Genomic DNA, 27,631 nt, shown 5'->3' with positions numbered 1-27,631 from the left:
TGCTTGTCCCAATTTTGCCTCTGAAAACCGTCACGTCGTTTCCAGTGTGCCCACAGAGTGCCGTTCGTTTGATGCCGTTGCCTTTTAAAACCTTTCGCTTTGAAGCCGTCGTGCCGCTTACATATTTACCAGCTGGAAAAGCAGGCCTGCTTGTTTATCTCGTCCTCTCCGGTAGGCAATAACGAGAAGAAATAGCTCAATAATAATATTAAAGAGAGTTACACATTAATAAAGACAAACTGAAGAACTTAGAGCAAAGTGTTGCTTTTGTGTTACCTAAAAAGCAACTCCAGTAAGTCGATAGGTGCCCTTTTAAAACATGTAAATACTAATAAATAGGAATATGAATAATAGAATATAAATTAAACCTGGGGTGATGTATTTTAGGCAACTCCTTTGCACTTGTCATTTTATGAACAATATTTGTTTTTCAGAGGTCCAAATTACTGCGCTTGCAAAAATCCAAGTGCAAATTCAGAGCTGGAAATGCGAAGCCGTGATAGAACAAAAATACGGAGCTTGGCAAAGCGCCTTGGGCAAAAAACACACGCTTGGGCAATGGAAGGAAAAGCTCAGGTTCTTGCCGTGACTCAGATACAGCAGAGACCTGAACCTCAGTCTTGCAGGTGACTTAGTGACCACCAAAAGGCAGATCACATGGCTTTTTTCTTCCCAACTTTGAAAGTAACCAATGAGCTAACCAAAAAAAAACCCCAACCCCAAACCCTTGAACAGGCAAGACAGTGAGAAACTTACTCTATTGCACTGTGGTTAGAGCATGCACTCATCGTGGGAAGCCTGATATTCAGTTCCTACTCCTTTTTGAGATGAGTTACAATAAGGAGTAGGAATCTTTTTTCCCCTCACATTGAAAAATCTTATTTTTGCTTTGAACGAGAATGGAAACGTATTTTGAAAACCCTGCATTTTTTTTTCTTTTAAGAACATGGGATTCTTGCTTTCCAATGCACACTATATAATAGATTGATTTAAAATCACCTTGGAAATTTCACAAGGAATTTGGTCTCATTAAACTCAGGAGCAAAATCTTCACTGATTTCCACAGCATCAGGATTTCATCTTTGGCTGAAAACTCGTTACTGATACCACATACCCCAGTATCTCTGTCTGGTAGAATAAATGCAAGCAGCCCTATTGATCCAATCAGCCACCTTCATTCACCTGTTTAAGATGTTTGCAGAATCCATATTGAGCACTACCGAACCAGGTTTCTTTACCAAAAATACAAGTTTTCACACAAGAAGTATGTGCTGTCACAGTTCAGTAAATGTATTTAATGTTAAGGTCTCTGTAATGTAAATACCAGATTTACTTTCTCATAACTTTTTGGAGACGTTCAGATCAATGCCATTGTATGACTGACAAATTTATGGCTTCCATAGATTCTGATATTCTGCCTCCCCTTACGAGTTCACGAGCTACCATTAAAACATAAAAGTGTTCCTTTTTGTTAGTCATTCCCTCCCCAGTAACAAGTGGAATAATTAGATGGTTTCCAGAACTTATTTCGGTACCTATGATGTGTGTCAGATAACGTCTGAGCACTCTAAATGCATGAACTTCTGTGTTGACAGTTGGTGGCCCTCCATATGCTATCACTAGAAGAACAACTTCCCAAGAATATGTAGTATAATAATATGCAATATATAAAGGTAATAACAGCTCTAGAAAAGTAGGAATCGTGACAGTTGCAGAAATAATCTGCTGTCAGATGAAGAGATATTATTATTAGGACACAGAGAGGTAGAACTTTTGTATCCATCCCAAGCCTATATTAGATTCTGAGAAAAACAGGATGTGCTCTAAGACCATGGCTTTCATCTGGTGGTTGATGAGGTACTGGGGGACTGGAGGCTGTTTTTAAGGACCTTACCAGAAGTAACTGAGAAAAGTGAGCCTACTGTCAGGAGGCATAAGTTCACATCTCCATTCAAAAGTATTTGGAAAAATACTGGGGAAAAAACCTAACTGAAAGCCACTGGTTTTGGTGATGAAGAAGTGAGGGTCAGCATTCAGAATTGGTAGCAAGAGGGGTGGGAAGTGCTTCAATTTACAACCAAACCTTCAGCCATTAGTCAGGAAACCTGGAATGACAGTTTTGATCCCAAAGACATTTGTTTCGGTCTACTTACTGTAACCTGCTGAAGACAATTCGCATCATTTGGGCTTGTAGATACACTGTCCAAAGTCCCTTCCAATATTAAAGGAAATTCTGTTTATGTTGGGAGTTCGGGGTTAATCTTTTTGTCAGATTATCAACTCTGTTAAATTTATGCAGCGAAACAGTGCTTTATTACAATATATATGGTAAGTGTTGAGAAGTAGTCTTCAGATGTTTCACTGAACAAGAACCATTTGAGGCAATACTCTGTTTAGCAGAAGTTCTAGGGTTTTCGTTAAAACTCTGCCATCAGCTCTGCAGAGAAACTAGTGATACGTGCCTCATACAAGAATTAATTTTGCCTTTTTCATTAGAATGACTTCATGTATCAGCAAGGTGGTGGCGATTCAAAGCAGAATAGTTGTCTGAGGTTGGCTTGCTTTTTCCAGCTAAAAGTTTCAAAGAGCTCTGAGGCCACATGAGACTGTGTAGCCTTCCCCTTGCATTGCCTGTCTTATCCCTACTGTGCGAGAGAATACTTTGAGATTCTGGGAATATCTCCCGTACTTGATGAGAGCCCAACCGTACCAATTTGTTTGTAATAGAATACGGTGAACAAAACATAGAGATGAGGTTGCTGGTGGTGGTGGGGCACAGAAGGAGAGAAACCTCCTTTTTAAGCACCATCCTTTGGAGGTTACCTTTGGAGTCACAAGTTAGTTTCCCCAAGTTTCAGAACTCACTGTATTTTAAAATATTACAGGCAAGGAAAAAAAAAAAATCTCAGTTTCTTCTCATGCTTGCTGCTGGTGAGTCTGAGGCCAGACCTTGTGTTCCTGGGATGCGCAGAACGGACTAAGCCCATGGCACAACTCTGCGGCTGACTCCTGCAGCTCCTTGCTGCCGGCAGAGCCTTCTCGAGGGTCTCCGCGAGGTCCTGCCGCTCTGCGGAAACGAACGATCAGATCTGGGTTTTTTCCAACATCTGCCTGATTCTTTCAGGCAGCGAGGGGAGCGGCAGCACCTTCGCTTCACAACGGCCATGACCTTACCGCTGCGGATGGGCTCTAGGATTTTACAGGCTAAGGTCTGGTTGCTATCTCGCCTTTTGATGCTCGCTGCTCTAACAGCTAAGACTACGCAAAATCCCAGTTTCTTCCTATTTTCAATGCCACAGGGGAAAATGTGCTCCGTGTCTCTAATCACTCTGCCATCTGAAGCAGGCAAGCAAGGCTCATTTTAGTCACGAAACGAGCAAAGGAGTTCTGCTCAACTTTTCATACTGAAAAATGTCAGTGATTTAAGCTTCAGAAACAGAGAATGTAAATTAGACATTGTTGCACGCAAAACGAACTTATCTTTGACAGGCTAAACAGAGATTTTTATGGGGAGCCTACTCATACCCACATGGAACGCAGTTTATCTTTCAACTGCGGGTTTTTTTCTTTTTTTTGAAAAAAAAAAATTATAATTTTAAGGTGTACCGCAGTCATAATGAGAAACCCTGTACAATTACAATTTTGACTAACGGAACAATGGACACCCCCGTACCGCACTGTATTGTATCGGGCAATTAGGGACTGCCAGGGAGCGCGAAAGCACAACCCAGGAATAATCAATGTACCCCCCACGGTGTGTACTGTAATCCAGCACCTCGCCGCTGAAGCGCGTCCCACCAAACCATTCATCCTCACCTCCCAGGCGCAGATAAAGGGGAAAACAGGAGTAACCAAACCTCGGCACGGCGGAGAGCCCCGTCTGACTGCGGCGGGGACGGGACGGGCGCCGGGGGAGCCGCGCCGGGGGAGCCGAGCCGGCCACGCAGGGGGGTACGGCGGCGGCACCCCGGCGCTGGGGGCAGGCCGGGCGGACCCCCCCCCTGCGTGTTGCGGGGGGGGGGGGGGGGGCACACGGCCCCCCTCCCCCACCCCGGCTGGGGGCGGGGGCGGGTGCGCGCCGCCCACTCCGCTCCGCCCGGTGCTCGGCGCGGCGGCTTCCCCCCCCCCCGCCCCCGTCCACCCCCCACCCCCTACCTCCCCCCGGCTCCCATGGCGGGCAGCGGCGGCCGATTCGGTGCCGGCAAGCCCCGCCCGCCGGCGGGCCGAGGCCGGCCTCCCCCTTCCCTCCGCCGCCCCCTCCGCGGCAGCCCGCCAGCAGCGCCACAGCAGGCGCGGGGCCGGCTCGCTCCGCGCTGCCTCTCGCCCGCCCGCCCCGCCGCCCCGCCGCGCCGCGCCGCTCCCATGCAGGCCGGCGGCGAGGCAGAAGATGGCTGACTCGCCGGGGCACCCGCGCCCCTGCCCGCCCGCGCCCCCCGCCCGCCCGCCGCCGCCGCCGCCGTCGTCGCCGCCGCCGCCGCGCTCCCCCGGGCCCTCCGCGGCGCCGCCTGCCACCACTGAGAGCCGCCGCCGCCGCGCCCCCCCCCCCGCGCCCCTCCCGGCCCCCCCAGAGCACCAGCAGCCATTTCATCTCCACCACCAAGTAGGCGCAAAAAATGGCAGAAATGGAGAAAGAAGGGAGACCTCCCGAAAATAAAAGGAGCAGGAAGCCGGCTCACCCGGTGAAGCGGGAGATCAACGAGGAGATGAAGGTAGGTGCCTGTGATGGGGAAGGGAGCGGGGGTCCCCCCCGCCCCCCCGCCTCCGTGCATGGAAATGAAATAAGAAAGGATCTCTTGTCATTTTTTTTTTTTTTGTAGGATGCACTGAATGTGTCTCAACTCCGCCTCCTGGGCTGAAAACAGAGACGAATTCACAGGCTGCAAATCCTGTTCATTGACCAGCTTTGATTTATTTATTTTTTAAAAATAACTCTCCCTCGTTGGGCTTTTCAGCACCTTGGGTGCCAGTGATGAGCCTTTTTTTGTTGGTTTTTTTTTTTTTTCTGTAGCCATCCCCTCGGGTAGCTGGGAAGCCCTAAAGTTAGGAAAGAAAGGGACCTCTTTTAAACACTGTATTTCTCTCCTTTTTCAGTAGCCAGCTGCAACTGTGTAATTAAATTGTCAAAGTGAAATGTTACGGTCTGAGCCGCGCATCATTCTCCACTTAAGCGCGGAGACCCCTTTTCTCTCCTTCTCCCTCTCGCCTCCCCCTCTGCTTTATGTGCTCCGCTTCGCAGTTCATCACAGCGGCAGAGGTGTTGCTGAAAGGTGGCTGTCCGAGGGCTGCTTTTGATGGAAGTGTATTTATCGTGCGGAGGGCTGTCCTGCCTGATAGGAACTGGTGCCAGTCCAGCTGTGCTCTGGAGGTAGCGCTTGAGGCGGCCGCTCCAGATGTTAGGATGGCTGCGATTGCAGAAAAATGTTGTTTCGGGACCTCTTTTATCATTAAGTCGCTGCTCCAGGCTTGACCGGTCTTATTTTTTGCGCCTGTTTTCCACGGCTGTTCCATGTCTGTTTGTTTTACGTCTCTAATTCCCCGAAGTTGGGAACAACGTATTGCGAGACTTCAGCTGAACTTGTTGTTGTTGTTGTTTAGTGCGCAGATAAAGTGACTAAAACGGCATAGTTTGGTTATGAGATAAAGCTGCTGACATTTAATTTGAATATGTCGTTTATTAAAAGGCTGATTGTAAGTGGAGGACTGCCTGGAAAATGTCACACATTCACATAGTATGTACACTGTACAGTCGAGTATGTAAATATGCATGATGCCTGGTGAAAATATCTTTGCTTTCCAGAGCATTGATCTCCCCATGTAAAATTAAACAGGAATGCACAATCCCCTCCCCTCTCCCCTCTTTTGCACACCGCTGATTTCAGTTAGGTGCCCTTTCCTGCCTAAGGCAGGCGTTCTTGCTCCTGCTGCCTGCATAATGAGCATGTACACAGTTCTGCGTGCACATCAAGTGGAAATGTGGACGAGAGTAGTATTAGGGGAACGAACAAAATAACGTGTTGGTGCATCTCTTTGGAAACAAACTGTACTAGTTTCAAGTCCCAAGGAGTGGTGTTATTCTTTGCGAGATACATGACACATCCTATTTTTGGAGAGGGCTCTGTGCAGGCACCGAAGAGTAAGAGTCATTGCTCATTGTAATCCCACATAGTTTTGAGGACTGCAGAGGTCTGTAGTATAGGGCATTGGCCCCTTAGACCATCGCCTAATGCGATCTATATGGATTGCAGCTTTTAAGTTTCATAGGTTCTAGAATTACAAATTAGCTAATTTTAATCAAAACATGTGAAATGTTATCCTGGCTGGATATAAAGGCTGACTGTGCTGGATCCTCTGGGTTTGTTTTGTTTACTTTGGCTGCAGGCACACTCAGCGGTTTGGGAGATAGTTGTTCTTCTACAGTATAACAGATGTTTGTCTGAAAGGGTGAGGAAGAAACAAAAACAACATTGTGTGAAGGAGAAAAATTACACAATTTTAAACTAATGCTTTCGTATTAAGCACTGGCGTTAACCTTCGTGTAGAGAGTTTCTCTTTTTTAATCGTGGGTAGCTGCTTAAGGTTAGAAACCCCAGGATTTCAGCTGACTTAAAAATCAAAGGCGGGTAGAAATGGCATTTTGAACCGATGTGATTTCTGGTCGAGAGTGAGATAGCTGTGGCAGAACCTTTCACAAAACACAGGCCACCTTTCAATGTAAACTATGCTATATATGCTATGCATTTTTAGTAGGACAGTTGGCTGCTATCATCCAAGAAGGGGAAAGAGAGGGGGGGAGAAAAAAAAAGTGATTTGAATTTTTGACTGGTTGAGAAAGTTAAAATCCTGTGGCGATCGTTTACTGGTTTTTTTTACTGATGACTTAAGATGTCTAGTTGTTCTTCATAAACCCGAGGAATACAATAATGTAACAAATTGGCTACACTGTGCAAAATGTTTGCAGCGAAATGACAAGAGACAGCACAATGTGCCCTTGTGTAGGTTCCTATCTGTAATGCTCAAACAGGCTGACTGTTTCCCTTCATCTGAACTGCTTTCATCTGGACCAGTGTAAAATAAGCTCTGGTAAGTAATCACGGCAGAGCAGAAAGAAAGGAATGTATACAGCAATAGACAGCCTAAGCTGTAAAAACTGTAACCCGAGTATCAGCAGCAGATCAGATATCAAGGCTTTAAGGTAGGGGAAATGAAAGAGATGAAGGGGAGGAAAAGACAAGAGGGAATGGAAAAGTCAGCTTGGAAAGTGAAGGAGAAGTAGGAGGGCCCCCTCAGGGAAATTTGGCTCAGGGATTAGGGAATTTTATCATGGTGTACAGTGACCTACTCAGGTTTCAGCCCACGTTGGATCGAATTGCCTCCCTTTGCTAGCAGAAAGAAAAAGGACTGGTGTATATGTGATTTTTTTTTTTTTTTTTCCCCCCGCCCCTTCGGATAATAAAAAGGCCATTGGTACAAGTGTCTATTTTAAGTACAGCAAATGCAGGGCACTATGAATGAGCAATAAAATTACCTCATCACAGAGACTTCCTTCAAGATTTGCTGTTTGATACAGTCAGATATTTACTCGAGAAGGATCACAACACCTAACTGCTTGGTTTGGTGTCTTCCAACAGTAGTGTCACTGCTCCGTTTTAACATGACTGGATGGATATTCAGGTTGCTTGCTCTTTCCTTATGCCAGATATTAAGTTACATTTTTGTTATCGCTAACCTAATGTACATGACGGTTATAACAAATTTTAATTTGATACAATGTTGTGTGCAAAAAGTACATGACTCTGCACAGTTTTCTGATATTACATTTCAATGAAAAATATATTCAGGAGGAACTGTTTTGTTTCGCTGTGACCTTCACAGCCTCTCTTTCTTTTTTTCTAGTTATTTTTCTCTTTTGTCCTCCTTCAGATGATACTTTCCATTTTTTTCTTCCAGAGGTAGCATTGTTCACCTCACGCTTTGGAAGAAGAGCAAATAGTTATTCTGAAATTCAGTTCAGTGCCATTTCTCACTTGCTGGTGAACAACAGAACATCTAATAGATCCAAAACTATCGTAATCAGGGAACCCAGTACTATTTTAAGACCAAAATATTTTTTACAGTTTAATTGATGAAAGCACTCGTCAAGGTGCGATGATGGCTGCCCCATCCATCCCTCCTTAGCTTATTTCCATTTGCCATCCCCCTGCCAGGCAGCAGTGCTGCTCAGGAGGAATAGCTAGGTGCCCCGCAATGTTGTGAAATGAAGTTACATCTAATACTGGATTGCACTGGAAGTTCTCCTGAACAAACAAGACGATGTATCTGCATGTCTCTGTCAGTTGAAAGGCGAGCAATTAATTTGCGCTGTAATTTCACAGGGCTGCTCCATGTGCCCAAGGAGTTTACCATCTATAAATATTCTCAATAAATAATTTGTATCTAAAGCAGGGCTTCGTTCCTGATGCCTAGAGCTTAAGATGGCCCCATCTGTTATAGTTTACTATTAAACTCATCAGAAGATCTTTCAGTTTAGTGTTTTAGTATTCCCTGTTTGGCATTTAAAAGTACTACTGTCAGAAGGAGGAAAGCGGTGGAGCAGGCATAGCAGCACTGCGCCTGGAGCGAGCCAGATCGCTCGGAGCACTCAGAAGATTCCAAGGAAACTCCTCCCTTCTCTCCTGAAAAGCAAAAAATGTCTTTGGGAAAGTGGAAAAGCAGACAGACTTTATCAACTGTACAACTTCAGGAGACCGAGGTGGAGGGGTTTGTTTGCGGAGTCTGTGTGAAAGGAGTTTTGTGGGATGGTTGCAAAAGCAAGTTGTGTTGTCTGCACAGGGAGCCTCACCTGCCTGTGCACCGCAGAAATAGTGCTTCCCCAAACAAAGTGGGTAGTACAGAACCAAACGTGTTCGTGGGAGGACAAAGGAAATTAAAGCATCAAGAAATTTTGCTTTCTGATAGCATAAAGGTCTAACCATAGAATTCAATATGGCGACAACACAAATAAGCAAAGAAAGTGAGGGCCGGTAAAAAAAAAAATCCAAGTTCGTATTGTGACTATAGAAACATTCTTATTTCCTCGGTGCAGTGAAAGTGAAAAGTGAATTTGTGGGGCTCTGCACCGAGTGGGTTATGCAGGCAAGGAAATGGAATGGAGCCACTGTGCTTCCTCCCAGATCTGAAATAAACATTCAACAGTAAAACCTAGAAGAAAATGAGTCTGACAGACTCATTCTCCCCTGCGTTTCCTGCCTCTGTGTTTGCCAGGCCTCGTTCGGTGAAGCCAGGCCTTGCCCCCTGTGAATAAGGTTCATAGAGAAGGAAAGGCAAGAGGTCTAAGATGGAAAGAGAAGCGTGGCTTAGCTTCAGAATGTATTAATTAACGAAGATTTGGGAAAATGATGCATTGCAATGTAAAAAATCAAGCTGTAGGTGTACTGTTACGATGAAATGAATCCTAAAGCAGGAATAAATGTGATTATGTTTTTACTGCCTAGCATATAAGTCAGTCTCACAAAGGAGAGAAACCACAGTCTGGCGAGTCAACACACTCTTCTTCATCTTTCCCGTGAATAGGAAGCAAATTCAAGTCAAAATACCAATGAGCATAATAGTTAGTTAGTTATCCTGGCTCTTCCAGGAGGGAGGATATTTCTGTATAGTACAAGAATAGAGAAATCATACAGTTAAAACATGCAAATTACACATTGCCCCGCAGTGGTGACAAGTGGTTTGGGACTTAGCAGGGGGCAAAAAAAGAATTGCTGTCTATGAGGAAGTAAGGGCTTTGGCGGCGTTGTGTGACTGGGGCCGCTGGAGCATTTTTGGGCCAGTTTCTTTGGCGGGGATGAGCTGGTTGTGCTGCAGCCGTAGTGAATGCCCTGGCAGTTAGGCAGCTGCGATGGCGTGCTGTCAGCTGGAGGAGCGCAGGAGATTTGGCTCCAGTGGGATGTTAATTGACTGCCTGGGTGCGCTGGCAGCTGAAGAGGTTATTGGTGTTTCCACCACAGCCTTGGGAGCCTGGCTGCTTGGTGCATGCACAAGAGGCTGAGCGTGGCGTGGCGGTGTGAGCACAGAAGGATGCGAGGCAGGATTTCTGTGCTCATCTTCTCAGCTCTGATGCTGGCCCGCTCTGTGAGTGGCACTGGGGCTCGGTCTCTTGGTTTCCCCACAGGGGACTGAGCATTTCCTCCCCAGCAGGGCGAAGTTAGCTTCCGTGCTGTAATTTTGCAATGAAATCCACGGACCCCTGCACGGCTCTCTGTGGGTTCAGTGGGATTTGCTCTGGGCTCAAGGGTTCCAGCTTAGCAGTGATTGCTGACTTGGGATTTTATTGATGATGGACAAGGTTTTCCCTGGTGATGTGGTCTTTCACATTGTCCCAGCCCTCTGGCAGGGCTGTGGGGTTGGGGTGGCAGCCTCCCATCCTCCAGACCCTCTACATCCTTTTGGGGAATGAGTCTGAAAGTAGGCATGGACTAGCTCAGTGCCTCTGCTGTCCTGTTCCTGCAAAAGCTTGGAATTGCAGCTCCTTGCACATCTTCCATTTTGTCATCCACACTCATCTTCACATCTCCTTCATCACTGCTGCTTCTGCGCTTCTGCTCCAACCTCAGGTCCCAAAGTCTTGCTTTTCTCAAGCACCGTTGTTACAATCATCACTCTTCATTTCACTAAGCCTTTGAAGCTTGTACCTCTTTGAGTGAGGTTCTGCTCTGCATGTACAGGTTGTGTATTAATTGGCTTGCTTCCTTTCCTTGACTTCATCAAGAACTGGCCTTTTTTGCCTCTTCTTCCCCCCGCATTCACGCAGAGAAAAATTCTCTCATCTCACCTCATTATTTGTGTTTTGACTATTGCCACCACACTGGTCTTTACAAATCCCATCTTGCTACCGTATCTTGAATCCACATGGCTTGGGCCTACCATTGAAATAGAAGAAGGGAGAATACATGGAAACAATGAAATAATAGTGGTCAGCTTCAGGGCAGCGGCTTCAGCAAGGACATGACCTGTGTGACCATCATCTCGACTGACAGGATGTTAGACATCGCTGCAAATGGGTATTGTAGTCAGGAGTCTGAGGGAAGGTGATGTCGTAGTTCTGTTGATGCCCATCTATGCGAGAGAGTTAGTGTGGAAGAAAACATTTCTCACGTTTGACCACCAGCTTGCGGAGGATGGGATCATCCTCTTGGTTTGCTGTGTATAAAGTGCTGTGTAATGAAGCCCTGGCTGTTAGCCACTGAGAGAATAGCATTAAGAGTGATGAACATCATTGTAATAGGTAAGATAAATGATGAAGGAGAATGGCTTAATTGTTTTTTTTATCCAAGCATCCTTGTTGAGAAATCACGGTGTTAAAAAGGTGCTTACTTTTGTTACTGCTAATATGCAACCTCATTGTACTCTCATTGAAGTTAGTAGGAAAGACTCCAGTGATTTTTTTTTTTTAAGAGCCAAGTCTCTATGATGGGTAATTTCAAAATCAAATGTATTTTTTGTCATTATGAGTGTTCACTTTTGTGCGTCACTCATCATGGATAGTAAAAATGAGACTTGAAAGGTACTTAAACTTTGTGCCATTACAAACCCGACCATCACTTTGACTAGATTCTGAAGAGACATATACATGTATGAATTTTCAGGAAAAAATAAACATTTGTACAGCCTTGCTCACATATTCCTTGACAAGTAATTAGAAATTACTCATTGCCTGAGTTGATCAACAGTGCAAATAAAACACAAAGCATCCACAGGAGGCAAATTTAGAGCTACTCAATTAACTTGGTTGCATGGGGTTTAAGTCAGGAAGACTTTGTCAATTGGTCTCTACCTTGCTAGATTAGTCTCTAGGGCTGCGTCTCCATAGCTGAAATTTAGCAAGCAAGGGAATCTGGCAGAGCTTGTCTTCAGGCCTCCATGGACCCTTCACGTCATTCTGGGTGAGCTGCAGTGGCAAGGTTTCACTGCCCGTCTCCAGGTCATTTCGTTGTTGGATTTCCATGGGCTAGAGACAGGGTTAGTGCATTGGGACTTTCAGCACTGAGAGAGGTTTTCTAAAAAGCTAAAAACCAAACAAACAAAACTTTAGAAAAATTTCCCGGTTTTGCTAGTATTTAGAACACAACACTGCGTCATTCAAATGAGAGTTTAAATATATATTTTAGAAATAAGTGCAGGCGTTAGCCACATTACACTGCATTGTACTCGTTGCAAACTGTAGTAGCGACATAGTTAAGACGTAACGGGCTGTCGTACTTATAATGCTGACAGTAGAGGTAGAGGTGGAACGATGCAATGTTTTCTGGCAATTCGGGGCTGCACAGGACAGCCACGGCATCGAGACTTCCAGCAGGAGGTCAAGTGAAAATGAAAGGGGGAAAAAACAAAAGGAAATTGATGCTCCAGGGGTCTGCTGTGGGGTTTTGTTTTGGTTTTTCTTTTCCTGAAATGTGTGTTTGTAGCACAACTGCACAGATGATACTGCTGGAAGAGTACAAATTGCTTGTGTTTATTGCTTATAGCTGCTTTACAGTGCTCCTTGAGTGACAGGAACACCTATGCAATCTGGTGTGATGAATGAGCCAGGAGCAGTGCAGCGCTCTGACGTTCTGGGGCAGAGTGCCTGCTGTAGCTTTGAATTCAGAAGCAATTATCATCTGATTAATTTTATTTATTTATTTAAATGACTGGAGAATTGCTGTGTTCTATCATTAGACTTGCTCCCACTCAAAAATTAAGCTAGAGCAGTTACTAGACAAAATCTAGCAACCTGCAAATTTGACACGTACCATTTGTTTTGAATTGGTGTCGTATTCTCCTTATTGCTTTGCTGGTAGCCAGAGTCCCGGGAGACGGTGCTTATCAGGAGCATTATTTTAGATGTCAAGATCTTACAGGAAAATGAAGTTTGGAATTTGTTTTAAAAGAGTGATAATAAAAAAATGTGGAGACCAAATAGAAAGGCTTTGTGTGTGGCTTTTTCGTTTCATTTTATAGTTGTCATACTACTTTAAACTGATCTTTGCCGTCTCAGTAATTCATTAGCTGGTTTCCTTTGGTAGTTTCCTAAATCCATAAGCTGTAGAGCTCCATGGCACTATTTGGTTTCGGAAAGCTTTGTTGCCTGGCTGCAGATTTCTTAACTTACTCCACTAAATCTCCTGGCCCAGTAATAAGCATTTTCTACAGAAATATTTTTGCCACATGACCTAGAGGACGTGTTTTTAATAGAATTTGAGAGTTATGACAGTCATGTTCCATATTTTGCATTTCCATACAAACATGAAATGTAACCACATGGCTGCTTGGAAATAGGTTTGAAAATAAATACGGCAAAACTGAGAAAGGTTTTTTTTTTAAACAAATATGAGAGATGTTTGTATGAAACGTTATGGTAAAGTGCTTTCATGGTGAAGAGTTTTTAAGTGGTTTGACTATGCAAGGACTTATAACTCTGAGGAAAAATGTCTTCGCTGTGATTTTATTTGATTTGGTTCATGGGCACCTCAAGGAACTGTAATTGTGTCAGTGACCTGCTGCAGCTGAAAAGACTGTAGTGCAGTAAGATTGATTAACTGCTGGTTTTCTGTTATTCTCTTGCTGCAGTCTTAAATATTTTATGGCAACACAGACAAGTTTGTGTGACGAATGTATGTTAAAATATTTCTGACATTGAATGCCAGAGCAAAAGTCATAAATAACTCTCCTTTTCATTTTCTTTAAATTACAGACGTATGAGTCTCTGTCATAATTACATGTGCCAGTTGGAGATTTAAATGCATTACACTTTATGCACTTGACTTATGAAACGAACATTAGTCTTTGAGGAGGTGGGCCAAACCTGACACTTCCTCGTGTAGCACAGATACGGTTCGATTTATGCAGTCCTCCCTTCCTTCCAAATGCTTATTGATTACATAAGTAAGTAGGTAATTTTTCTCTTTCAGAACTTTGCAGAAAACACTATGAATGAGCTCCTTGGCTGGTATGGTTATGATAAGGTTGAATTGAAAGATGGAGAAGATATTGAATTCAGGAACTACTCGGCAGATGGGGAAAGCCGCCAGCACATTTCTGTTCTCAAAGGTAATGAGACTTCATGTTTCTGTGTTCGTGCAAAGAAGGATTAATATCTCAACCTGTCTGAGTTGGCGTGAATTGGGAAGCGTGTTCTGCTGCTTGCTTCATGGTTGGTTTACATAAAAATATTGGAGAGTGCCTTCTAGTACGAGGAAGCCAATAGGGTACGAGGAAAATCACTTGGCAAAATTGCTGTTAGTAGGCACTTACTAATATATCTTCACCAATAATACCTTTCATGAGTCAGTTGAAAGTTGTGTACCTGTGGTACCAATAAACTGCTCACAACTGGAAAAAAGAGGGAGCACTTTCTTGGCAGTGTGGGTTTAAGGAACCCTTTTGCTTTCAAAACTAAGGCTTTGTGGCCTATGGCTTTTTAAAATGAAAGATTTTGAGCTGGAATATTCATAACGCACATAAGAATGAGTGTGAACGTTCACAAAAGGCTCCTCATCCATGTTTGTACTATACTGTCTTTTGCAAGTGCTGTAGAAGTTCTTGAGGGATGGAATTTGTTTGGGGGAGTGCTGAATCTTCGTGATTCACAATGTGAAGGATGGGATCCAGTTTGTTTGTTCAGCCATTCAGTTGATGCCTTCTGACTCCTCAGTTGCAGGGGTTGGGTAGGGACTTGTCATCAGAGTAGGAAATTGCTGCATCTTGACTTATCCAACAAGAGTTCCTCAAAGGTGAGGTGAAGAGAGAAAATTACAGCAGCTTTTATGCTCTTGGACTGCCACTTTTCACTGCGTTTGTGGCCAGCAGTGTTTGGGTTTTCTTTCTGATGGCCAGCAGCAGCACTGTCTTCAGTGAGTGTTGCAATGAGTACTGATACCAGAGAGACCAGTTCTGAAGGAGAGATGGCTAGAAAAAAGGTGGAAAAATTAGAGGTAAGGTGAAACAACCTAATCATGTTAAAATTGAATGTTTGCAGCTTGTTAGTTCTATAGTGACATTGGTGATCAATATTTATTTTTCATTGAAAATGCAATGTCATTAAGCCACCTTTGAAGAAACTTGTTCATGTGTAGTAATGTGATTCATTTATTTATGTTTTAATAAATAGATCTTTTTTTGAATGATTTGTGGCTCCACTCTATGCCTGATGAAATTTGTGACATACTTTTTTATAGACACATGATACGAATCATATGTTTTATGTACCAAAGAAAGATGTTGAATACCTGTGACAGGTAGAAATTTTTGGTGTATGCAGTCTATGTGAGGGGAAAAAAGTGTGTTTCTTTTTCTGAGAGATGGCAGGAGAGGGAATAATAAGAATTAAGTCCTGCCCCATAGCTAACTGAGGTGCATTAGAGAAATTCCTACAAGTAAGAATCCTGAGGTGATTTGGGATTAAAGAATTAGAATAATAACTGTCATCATTTCATGCACACTTTGCTCTAATTTCAATATTCTGTTCCTTTCTTTAAATCCTTTCCATTACTACTACTCATATATCGATAGAGAGTTAGGAATTCTTTTATTTTTCAGTTTATGCTTTTTGCATTGGTGAAGTCACAGTACACTGAGTGTGATCACCATGCAAACAGTAGAATTAAAGGACAGGAATAGGGTGTCATTGGTTAAATCAGACGTACTAAGGGTATGCATGATAAAATAATCCCACCTTTTGGAAAAGAAAAAAGTGTGAGTTTGGTTTAAAAAAAATGGAGCATTTCTGAAGAATACTGGAAAGTATCCATTTTTTAAAAGGGAATATATCTGGGGTTTTTGTGCACCCTTCTTGTATTAGGGTAAGTAATTTAATGAACAGATTGGTGAAAGTATGTAGGGGCATTTAAGAAATATATTTGTCATACTGTACAATGTGTTCTTTGTGTTTTACAGAAAATTCTTTGCCAAAACCAAAATTACCTGAGGACAGTGTTATTTCACCATACAATATAAACCCAAGCTACCCAGGGCTTGCCACAGGAAATGGACTTTCAGACTCACCAGCAGGGTCGAAGGATCACGGGAATGTACCTATTATTGTCCCATTAATTCCACCACCTTTCATAAAGCCACCAGCAGGTAAATCCTAATGAACATTTAAAAATGGTTACTGTCATTGACACGTTCTGAGATTGCTAGGTCATGAAGTCTTAGTAAGAGGGCTGATTTCAAAATGTTTAAAAAGCAGTCACAGGAAACTTTAAAACAGAGTGGGAGAGTGACTTTATTTGTTAGTATTCTTGAAAAACTTCTGCAAATGCAATGACAATAGACTTGTGCTGCTTATGACACTCTGCATGCTGGATTATACACTCAGCACTTCAACAACATCTGCTTTTAGGAAAAAAAAAAAAAAGATTTTGTTCTGATGAATAAAGTCTTTAAATAAATTAATGGAAGATGATTAAATTAAAAATAGGCTCCATGAAGGAAACAGCGAAAGAGACAAAGCCATCACGTCAATATCATGTCTTTATATCAGGTTAACAAGCTCATCCTGGGAAAACCGTCTCTTGATTCTCATTGAAATCCCTGACCGTTGTCTCTTGAGGGTTTAATATGATCTTGACTCTACCCAGGAGACTGCACTGAGAGGTTTTACATTTTCATTAGATTTTTATCAGGAATGATTTTATAACATGCCATTCCTCAGAGTTTGCATGAAAAATGATTTATTCCACACTGCATGCTGCTTACCATAATCTGTGAAAGTAACTCTTACGGCTACACCAGGGTGATTAATAGCTGTGTTATTGTTTACTGCTGTACACGGTGCGGTAATTGGTGAATTTAGATAGGAGCAGGCTCAGTCCTGCTTCCATGGACGTCCCTGGGTGTCGTTCTGGGTGCTCTTGAGTGACCGAGGCACTGAGGAGTACAGGGAGACCTGCAATACCTACCCCAGAACGGTAGCTCTCCGCACACAGGGAGGCATCTTGGCTACAGGGTCCCCACCAGGTGAGACGACGCTTCTGCAGAGGCAGAACAACTTGTAGGATCAGGTCCCAGGTGTTAGATGGTCACCTCTGCCCTTCGTTGCATTGACTAAAGGTAACTGTAAAATACCGATCGGTCCAAGAAAGTGTTTGCCTGTTGACAGTCATGTGATAGACTACAGTTGCCCCTCCCAAATTATTTTTATGCTATTGAGTTTTATCTCTAAAGAAGTATACTAATATGCTATGAATAATTTTCAAATGTTACTCAATATGCATTCCCTGCCAAAGACTTTTCATCTATTTTATACGATATTTGCTAATTACCAAAGCTATTTGGGCCCATTCCTGCAGCCTTTACACAGCTAAAGATCTCGGGCCATATGGGCTGGATCCTCAGCTGTTGTTGATTTGGCCCTAAAGCTTTAATCAAGGGCTTGTGCCATCCCAAGCTATTTTCTCCTCCAATCTGAGTCATGAATGAATCCAGAATGCTGAATTTGTGGTACGCGAACACAAGGCTATAACATGCATTGTGCAAACTGCCACAGTTGCTGGCTTTTTATGACATCAAACAAGCAGGAGGAGATGGAACTATGAAGTAGAAAAACAAATTACTGCAACAGTAGTTAAATGGACACAGGGGGACCTTGGCCAAGTCAACTGCCTTCTGTTCTTTGCCTGTCCACCTACCACGTGTGATCCCGTGTTCAAATGTACCGCTAAGGGTAACATGCAGAGAAGGCTTTTCATAAGTATTTTCCAACTTTAGGTTTTTAATTCACTAATTCATAATGAATGTCATTGTTTTACTTGCATAGGGGATATGAACGCATAATCTCTGCCTCCTCTGACTTTTTATCGCGTGATCAGTAATGAGCACTAGATTACCATGACTTCTGAGCAGATGAGCATATTTATCTCACCTTTGTTTTAGAGAGCAAAGTTTGGGAGGACTGGAGGGGGAGGAGAACCACAACCTTTGTGGGATTTGCAATAAGCATCGGTAGTAATTGTTTTGTTTTATCTTAGGGCGTAGGTGCCCTAGTCGTGATCACCCCAAAGAGCCTGGCAAGAAACAACTGGTGATTACAAGTAGAAGAGGGAGTACAAAGGAGCCAGGAGAGCCAGCGTGCGAGGCAGTGGTCTTGGCACTGCACTTTGACACCGTTTTGTGGGCCCTACTTCAAAGCAGAAAACTTCAGAGTGAGACAAAGCCAGACAAGAGTAACTCTGGGGATGTTTTCTCGGAGCCCCTCACAAGCACGGGGGACGACTTTGGAAACATCACAAAGGTGTTTCTTTGAGTTGAGCAGGCAAATGAAAAAGACTCACAGCATTAATTGCTAAAGCTGAAAGTCAACATTTTCAACATGGAGGAGAGACAGGCTATGACTGACCTGCCACAAGAACAGAAGCAGCTTACATTTGTTCGAGTTAATAAATGAAGAAAGGGGACAGGAGGGAGAGGCAGAAAGAGTCCAAGAGAAAGCTTCAAGGTTAAAATGCTGGGCAGAGAAAGGGATCTTTGCAGCACATTTTGAGTGGATGTGCATAACACAAGATTACATTACAAGCCAGAGAGAAAACCAGGTAGTGGTGCACTGTAGTGACTGAGATGCTGAGAATCGAGATGCGTCCAGACTTTGTGGATGGATGGGGAAAGCTTTTAGATATTGTACAGGAGAAAAATCTACAAGATTTAAATACAGCTCAAAAGATGAAAATGATATCTAAATCATGAACTTGAAGGACAGGAAATATGATGGTGTGGTCCACTGTTATTGAGCAAATAATATGGAGTGAGCACTCAGGGAGAAATTATTAAGACTTTAATTCTTGCCGTATTGATCTTGAACTGAAGGGTCAGCACCAGTAAAGAAGTGTCAGAGAGACAGGCTGAGGTATTCATTTGGACAGGAGAGCAATGGTCTGGAGAGGATAAGCAGATCCAAGAAACAGTCACAGTGAATTATTAGTTGAATAATTTTTGCAGATAAGATTCTATACAGATAAGAGAGAGAAGAGAAAGAGCAGAGCACGGGGGATGCTCACAGAAGCCTGAAGGGAGAAATAGGAAGGACGCTCTGCAATGTGCACTGATGTAGCAATTGCAGAGGTAGAAAAAGCACTGGAGGAAGACAGAGTCAGGAAGCCAAGGGAAACAGGATTTCCAGGGAGGCAGATGTGATTCTTGGTATCAGAAACAGCTACCAGCTCGAGAAGGAGGAGGAAGGAGTACTGATCCTGAACTATGTCTAGGAAGCAGTCATTGAAGATTTCCGCAGATTAGGTCTTCCTTGAGCGTGCTGGAAAACTTTGAACAGTGTCCTATCTGCATTCATATTTTGTATGAATGGGCCAAAACCTTGAACAGTTAACAAAATTACCTTTTTCCCCCTCATGCTTATTTTACAGTAAAGTGTTCTTTTTCTTTTGAAAACCAAATAATTTTGAGCAGTCTGACTAAAATTTTTTCTCCAAGCTGTTCAGCTTTCTGTTTTAGTCAAATGAAATATTAGGTAAAAATTTGCTTATACAATCCTGAAAAACGTTAGACTGCTACCTGGCCAGATACAAACAGCTCCAACAGAGGCACTGTCTCCTTACTGTACCCCAGAATTACACCCGAAAAAGGCTGAGTTATATGCATGGGCCCTATGTGGTGCACTGACCGTCTACAGACTCAGGTTTATGGCATGTCAGTGGAGGATGCTAAATCCAGTCCTGGGAAGCCTCCACAAGAAGGACGCCAGTTACTCAGATCTGGAGACTGTTTGCAAGAGCACTCCGCTGATCTGCATCACCAGGCAGATGGACCACGCTCAGGCAGTGCCCAAATCAAACGGGACTTTATCAGTCAACATCAGCCATCCGACCTGCATCTGGAAGCCAATAAGAAGTCAGTGCAGCCTCCAGAGAGTTGGTGTGATAGTCTCCTTGTGGCGGATAACTGTCCTTCTTGCCCAGCAGGCTGGTAGCTATGTTTAGTGCCGGCAGCAGATTCTGAGTGATCTTCAGGGTTAGTCTCGAGTACAACCCATTGCAACAAACTGATACTAAGATTAGTTCTGCTTAGTATTAGAAGATTATTATTTTCTACACAGCAACGTAAAGAAAGTATTTTTTTTCAATTAAAAAACTATATAGAAATAGCAAGGAATAGAAGTGCAATAGCCAGGAATGATCTAGAAATAAAAATCCCGCCACAGCTGTGCAGGGTATATGGCCGTAGTATGCAGCATGCAAACATCCTAACTGTTATTCTGCAGCCCTTAGTGATAGAATAACTCTGAGAGGGCACTTAGGGTGACTGCCCTTTCGCTCAGACAAGTTTGGACAACTGTTGTTACATGGGATGAAGGAAGGCTAAAATCAAGACTAGTCAAAGAGGAATGCAAAAAATTCTTTCACTGCAGGTGAGAACATGCTGCCTCCTTCCCCTGGCACCTGCTGGAAGCTACAGTGTCTCAGTTTCCCCGTTTTTTTAAGAGTGCTCTTTGGTTTACTTTCTCTTGTGATCCCCACGGCAGTGCCTCGGTAGGGGAGGTACAACTGCTGGTTGGTCTAGCCTTTGAGCATGGGTGTCAGCAAAACCCTTCCCTTTCCTGCCTCCTTCTGTGTACAAGTGATGCACAGAGCATGTCTGCTGTTCTAAGCATCCCAAACAAGAACCAGCTCCCTGCCATGCTGCGCTGCGAGGGGAGGTCACTGTCAAGGGATGCGGTGGAAGGGGAGGCAGAGAGAATGACTGTGCAGTTGACTGAGCTTTCCACAGGGAAAAGAAGTACGAGGGAAAAATAATGCTCCCTCCCAGGGTTTTCACAAGATAATGAGTACATTTGGGAAAGGAAAGGGGATTTAAATCCTCCAGCCCGCAGATCAGTGTCTCTACATGACGTTTGGTTCAGTGATTTCCAAATGATAATGATTGGGGTTGCACCAAAAGTTATCAGAAACTTGTGAAAGTGAAGGAGGAATGGGCTGGAGGAACTGTATCTGGTGAGGCAAAATGTCATGAAGGAGGAGCAGAAGTATTTCCAGTGCTGACTACTTTGTAAAATAGGCCTGTGACCTAAGTTGGCAAGGAAACGTCATATTAAAATACTAAAGCAAGTAATTAGGTATTTTATAGAAAGGAATGAGTGATTTTTGTGTGTTATAGCTTAACATAATTTTAGAATTAAAGTTTACGGGATTTTTTTTGTAAATATAAGTGCACATGAGTAACTTGGTGCAACACGTGGGATTAAGCAGAGTCCCTGCCCTGCGAACACTCTGGAATTGCCCGCTGTAACCTCTCTCAATATTTAAATTGTATTGGAGGAATCTGGAAGCATAAAAGATGTTTTAAATGGTAGTTAGCAGGGCAGTAAAAATGAATTCCAAGATCATCTGTCTAAATTCACTGAGGAACTGCTTCTATGACTGCATTACCAAGAAGTCTGATTCCAGGCAGAACCCAGTGGCAGTTTTCCTTAAATAAAGACCATATTATCAGATCTAATTAAGTCTATATATTGAGGAGACTTTCATTTTACTATACTCTCGAACCTTATTCCAGTTGCTGAACAGCATTACAATTTCTCTAACTGCAGGTTTAGCTCTCTAATAAAGGCCACCGCAACAAATCCTATAGTCACTACTCTTCAAATTTTTTCTCTTGTTTTCAGTTTGAAACATCATCTAATTTACACTGATCGTAGGGTTGTTAGTGCCTGGGTTTTAAAATGCCAATGGTTGCCAGGGTGCCTGCCCCATCTAGCCCGCTATTGATGTCTTTTGCTCTCGGTGGAGGGCCAAGTGTTTCCTTTGTGCTAAAAAGAAAATCACAAAGTCCACGTATGTGTTTTAATAGCATATATTCAAAATACACAGGGAGTTCCCCCCCATTAGGTGAAATAGGTGCTTTTTTGTTTGCATGCTTAAAACCTGCCTAAATGCCAGCTTTTATTTGTGTTGTGCATTCAGTCCTTACTGAACTGCACATGATAATGTGCCTCAACTCATGCATAGAAAACGTAGGCAAGCTGTGGTTCCCCAAAATGATTTTTTAAAAGGAGCTGGGACACTTTGCTTTCTTGGCAGAGTAGTGAACTTCAAGAGACTGGTCCTTAAAAGGAAACGCATTGTAGAGCCCCTGAGGTATTTCCATAGCGATGGTTGCAGCAAGCTTTCTGTTGTCAGCCCTATTTTTTAATCTTCCTCTCATAATTACTTTTTCCAAGGTACTTTTTGTACCTTAAGTTTGTCACACACCCCATCTATTTAGAGGATCAGCACTTAAGTGCTATCACAAGGGGATCTGCAGCAATGTCTCATGAGTTCTGTTTGTTCATTTTTTAGTTTGAGATTGATCAGATAAAGCATCTCGGATGTGAGAAAAATGACTGTAATGGTGCTTCTGCCTTGCTTGGGTTCGTCAACCTCAGGAACTGCTTTGGGATGAAAAATCTGAATACCTGCTACTTGGTTTTCTTCAATGGCAAGCTGGGGTTTCAGGAGCGGCAGGCGGGTAACTCAGAATTAACCATTCTGAAATCCTGGCAGGTCCCAGTGGAAACAGTGAGCCCTTATTGTTAATGCTGCAGATGCTAGAGTCAAGTTAAGATCTAATGTCTTTAAAAAGGAAGTTTTGCAGCTTTTCATTAGAAAGTAGTAGTGAAAGCAGCTAAAATATTTAAAGATGTATGCCAGTGGATTGAGTGCAGTTCCTAGCCTGGGGTAAAAGGGCTATTCTAGCTCCCCCCAAAGAACCCTGGGATCCAAACTGCCTGCGTGAGGGGGTGGGACGCAGCAAAGAGAAGAAAAGAGAAAAAAGGAAGAAAGCAGTAGTGGGGAGACATGGCTTCTAATAGCTGTGGTGGAAGGAAACTCATGCCAGGAAGAGATGGGTGGTGGGGAGACACTGAGGAGGGATGGGGTGCCAAAATGTTTTCTGTATCAGATCACAGATACAACCACAGCCAAGCTACAGGTTTCACACAGGCTCACTCAGTCCAGGGGACGTACCCTTTGAGATCTCAGTCCCAAACCCTGGGCCCTCCTGGTCTTCCTTCTGCACAACAGGACTTCTTTAGTACTGACGTTGGGCACCTTCAGGAGTGATATTTTCTTCTTGCCAGAAGAGTTGAGTATCTCTTGCTGAATTTTTTGCAAGGAAATGTGGAAAGTAAGGTTTTGGCGTACCTGCCCATGGATCATCATAATCTGCAGGATTAGAGCTGTAGCTGAATTTAGTTTCACCCAAATTCTTGAAACTGGAGTTAAAATTGAAAATACATATCAGTTCAAAATGGTATTAGTAGAATGTTGCAGCCTAAAAGTTAGTAAACTGATCAGGATTTAACTCCAGAATTGTAGGGATTTTAGGATCATCCTGCTAAACACTGTAGGCCATGCTGGTTTGCTTAGATAAAAGGACAGAGCTGTACATGATGGATTTATTCTATTGTATTCGTTGCCTTCCTTCTCTTCCCCCCACCTCTCCAAATTATGACTCCATATAAGATCGATTAGCGTAAACTGCTGCTCATTGGGTTTAAGAGGAACAATTTTCTGTAGCTCCTTCACACTGGTTTGAAAGGAAAAAAAAAACCCCAAACATTCTGCTTAATTAAGACCTAAAGAGGCGGTGCAAACTTTTGATGATTAATTGAAGCATGCTTTAGACTGATGCATATTTAGTTATTATAATGTGATAATTTTATCTTGTTATACAAACTACTCCCTTTGGGAACATGATTTAACACTGCAAACACTCCGTGTTTATTGCATTGTTCATTATGAAAAATACACAGGCTAAAAACCACAAGGAGATGTATCTGAACAGTATCTGTGCGGCGGGTGCAGGGAGTACTTCTTCCACCTGTAATGACACAACCCAGGGGCAGAAAAACACAGTATTGGAACTCCCACGATAGCTGTCCCTATGAAGAGTTGAGAACTCAGAAAAGCAGAGGCTGGAAATTCAGATCTTGTACTGTATGTAGAAGGAATATGTCTTTCTATTACCTGGTGTAATTATAGAAGACAGTAGTATGGATGTTACTATTCAGTTGTCTCTGTGCCAACTCCTCTTTGTCTCACCTGTACGAGTACCCACGCTACCTGTCATAAGCGTGACAGATCGGAGAACATGCTAAGCACATTGCAAGAGCAGGTCGTATTTTCTTTCACTTCAAAATGATCTGTACCAGTACTTGCAAATACTATTTTCGTACTTTACAAACATGTGTCAGCCTAGCTATGTGAGTCCTGAAAGTGATGGTGATTGATCTTCATCAGAAGAGCTGCTCCAGCAAGAGCTCACATGATGGACATAGGCATGCTGTCAGGATGAGCTCATGTTACTCAAGCAGATATGCTAGGCTAGACTACCAGCAAAAGTTTGTCTGTGAGCAAAGGAGAACATGGCTGACGTAGTATACCGATGTAATTATTGTGGAGAAGCTTTCTTAGTGCAGACCTAGTCCGAAAAAAGATTAGAATAAAGATTCAAGACAGATAAGCAGTCTCAAACTACTGGATTTGAAGTTCCCCGCTTCCCTGTGTTCTCGTCGCAGCAGGTGGTTCTTGCTGAGTGCTCTAGGGACGGGGATTTGATACGTTTTCCTGAAAGAAGGGCAAGAGTCTGGTAAAGTGATTTTTAAAGAATTTGGCCTTACGAAACAAAGGTCTGTGAAAAAGTGAGAGAAATTTTATCTTGAATGGAAGATACGAATTTCTGGTTTCAGATTATTCCAGTTTGTGTTTTGCAAAAGACAGCAATTAAATCATGAGACTTTGGCTTTTCTTATTTCACACAGTCTTAATGTTTTGCGTTTAAGTTGTTGCTTCCCACTGCTGTGGATTGTAATGGTAGAAATACATGAACTATTACTTTTCCATTAATGTTGCCATCCTGTTTTTCAGTCACTAAGCTTAATACACTGTAACGAAACATCCCTATTAGTTATTTTCACAACGTCTGCTCAGACCTCTGTCGCAACCAGTGTCAAGAAGGAAAGCACACGATCAGGTTTGGACCTTTATCATTGTCCCCAGCTGTCGTCCACACCCATAGGCCACAGGGCATGGCTCTGTACCTATCCCAGGTACCAAGAACCGGTCCTTTTCTCTGCTGTTCTTAGCTTCACTTGAAGCTGAAAGAAAGGATTTGATTTTAGAGCAAGTCTTCCTCCCACTGGGCTGCACAGGGCTCTTATTGATGATCCGTAGGGAATTAGTCATGTGATACTGGATGTTTTCTTTTTTCACCTGATGAACTGCATTACAAGAAGTTAGAGTTGCATCAAAAACTGACTTGGGCAAACCTACACCTGAGGGAGCAAAGATGACTTAAAAAGTGACACATTAGCGTACTGTTCCAGGAAGTGCATGCTCCGAACCCCCTTCTGAAGTACTGCTGTTTCCTGGGTGCTTTACATGGCCATACTCAGCTAATCCTTTTGTAGCGGTGTTCCTGAGTCTATTAAATGGAAGAGGCATCTAGTTTTATTATTACTGTTACTATTAAAAGAATTATATTGTATGTGACCATTCTTTGATGACTGGGGTGAGAAGGGAGTAGAAGAGAGAAATAATTGAAGTTCTTTGTATTTAGGCAGACTCTTTCCCTTCCTTTCTCCCTTCCTTCTTTCAAAATGATGAACATTTTGATTACTGTTGATGATGCCTCCTGGATATCAGCTGCCTCTTCCTGGAAGTACAGACAGGGACTGAAAGTAGTAGTTTGTAGACCATTTTCTGCTGTTTTATTGACTGTCAGATCCATGGGCCACAAGTGAAGCAATGCTGCGTCAAAGCGTTCCCCGTGAGATGGTGGTGAAGTTCTGCTGGTCAGGGCATGGGCAGACAACAACTTGACAGAGTAGCTGCCTGTCCCCCTCCCCTCCCCTCCCCTCCTCTCCTCTCCTCTCCTGGATCTATCTTAGAGGTAGTCTTTGGCAGAAGGAGGTTGATTGAGCCTTGCTATCCTGCATAACCTCCTGCAGAGAAGTGTCTAATGCGGCTTTTCCATGTAAACAGCGGTTGCTGCTGCTGGGATGCTGTGTAATTGAAAACGGACAATTGTGTGGTCTTTCTGATCACCCATGGGAGACAGTTCATGTGTGTCAGTGAACAGGAGTTGAGTGATAGCTGAGGTGTTTCCCCTATGAAGGCACACATGAAAGCCCCTGAGAATCCCAGTCGTGGAGCTCTGTGCTTCTCCTTAAAAACTGTGCCCCAGATGAGCCAACCTGCTTCAAAAAGAGCTAGTCCAGCACCTACTTTGCCAGAGAACTCTCTTTCAGCTATGTAATTTTCTTTTTTCCATTATGACAGTTACTCTCACCAGAAATGAAGGCTATTAGAAAGGTATCACTGGTAGATCTTCTGTTTTCCAGAGATAAAATACTTCTTATCAGTAGGACAATATATGTTGCTGTTATCTGAAACAAGAAGTTGCTGTCTGTTTCCTTTGGTTCACAGGATCTTCTATTGTCCTGATACATTCAAAGGGGCAAGTTCAGTCTGTAAGGAATTGGTTTATTATGGTGCAAAAGTAGCTGAATCAGGGCACCTTTGTAAAAGCTTAGTACTCCAGATGGCTTGGGATAAAAATGGGGGGAAGAGCTCTTGGGCTGTGCTGGAGTAGTTAGCATCCTGGCCAAGACTGGTCCGGAGAGAAAGCTGTGACGACACCGTGCAACACCACCGTAACAGCACCCTGCGCTCCTCTGTGCCTGGCTGAGATTACAACCAGCTCAAGGGTAGGCTTCTTGACCCTATAGATGGCTAGTGATAATTTTGGCCAAATTGTTTTGATTTCCCTTGATGGTCGGTATATGAAAGCATTTATAATATTGGCAAATCCCACTCTAAAGGGTAAGCGATAAAATACATTAAACACAAATCTGTGTTATAACTTAGCCTTAAATATAGGTTTAAAGGTAGACAGTCTGATTAAAACTAAAAGGTCATTATTTTACATTGTACAATTTTATTTGTAGCTATAAATCATAACACAATTTGTGGAAGGAAAAAAGTTATTAAACTGGCAATATTTATTCCGTTAAGGTGAATAAAATGCAGCACGTAGGTCTGAGTTATGATAGCCGGGGAAAAGAGCCAAATCACTCTGCTAAAAATTAGTTTGCCAATAATTTTACAGAATGATGACAGCGTAGCTTCAAAAACAAATCCTTTATAGGGAAATGGGATGGCTGCATGACAGACTCTCTGAGCTATGAATTCTCCACAGCTCATGGACCAGGAACTGCTTTAACAATTAGTCTTTGGGGACTTTTTTTTATCCAGAAGTTAGACAATGGCTGCTGTCTGTAACTGAAAGGTCACGCTGTATCATAGACTGGACATAAGAACCGAAGAATTCCAAGTTTTAAGTCAGAAAGATTCCTGCTAACTTACTGTCTTGATCTGTTTAGGAGGCTTAACTATTCACTGCCCCTGTCTGTGAAGCTAGGATGGGAATGATGACCACACAAGGATATCGCTAGGACTTTAGTAATAAGCCCTGGATTTTTTTTACATGGCAGAAGGCATACATGCCACATTTGTAACACATGTTAGAGAAGAGCTTGAAAGATGCTCGGGAACTCTGCCTGAATTAAAATTTGACCAATGAGCATAATGACTGGAAAGTAACCCAGCAG

The 27,631-nt window shown here is 43.1% G+C and overlaps 1 protein-coding gene across 2 annotated transcripts in view; it reads left to right on the top strand.

The window, feature by feature from the left end:
• The first annotated feature begins 4,548 nt into the window (after window positions 1–4,548).
• Window positions 4,549–27,631, top strand: part of SOBP (sine oculis binding protein homolog) — a 116,292-nt gene continuing 93,209 nt past the window's right edge. Inside the window, exons 1-3 of one of the 2 annotated variants that reach the window (XM_050894544.1) lie at window positions 4,549–4,709; window positions 13,947–14,085; window positions 15,931–16,116. In XM_050894544.1, the coding sequence (XP_050750501.1) occupies window positions 4,614–4,709; window positions 13,947–14,085; window positions 15,931–16,116 (421 nt within the window). In that variant the 5' untranslated portion in view covers window positions 4,549–4,613. Of the gene's footprint in view, window positions 4,710–7,005; window positions 7,081–13,946; window positions 14,086–15,930; window positions 16,117–27,631 lie in introns of those variants that run through there. The other variant, XM_050894546.1, reaches the window with a different exon arrangement.

This window comes from Gymnogyps californianus, chromosome 3 (assembly GCF_018139145.2).
Source record: "Gymnogyps californianus isolate 813 chromosome 3, ASM1813914v2, whole genome shotgun sequence".
Classification (NCBI taxonomy): Eukaryota; Metazoa; Chordata; class Aves; order Accipitriformes; family Cathartidae; genus Gymnogyps; species Gymnogyps californianus.
The sequence above is the reverse complement of the archived record's forward strand: the minus strand, read 5'-3'. Positions and strand labels throughout refer to the sequence as shown.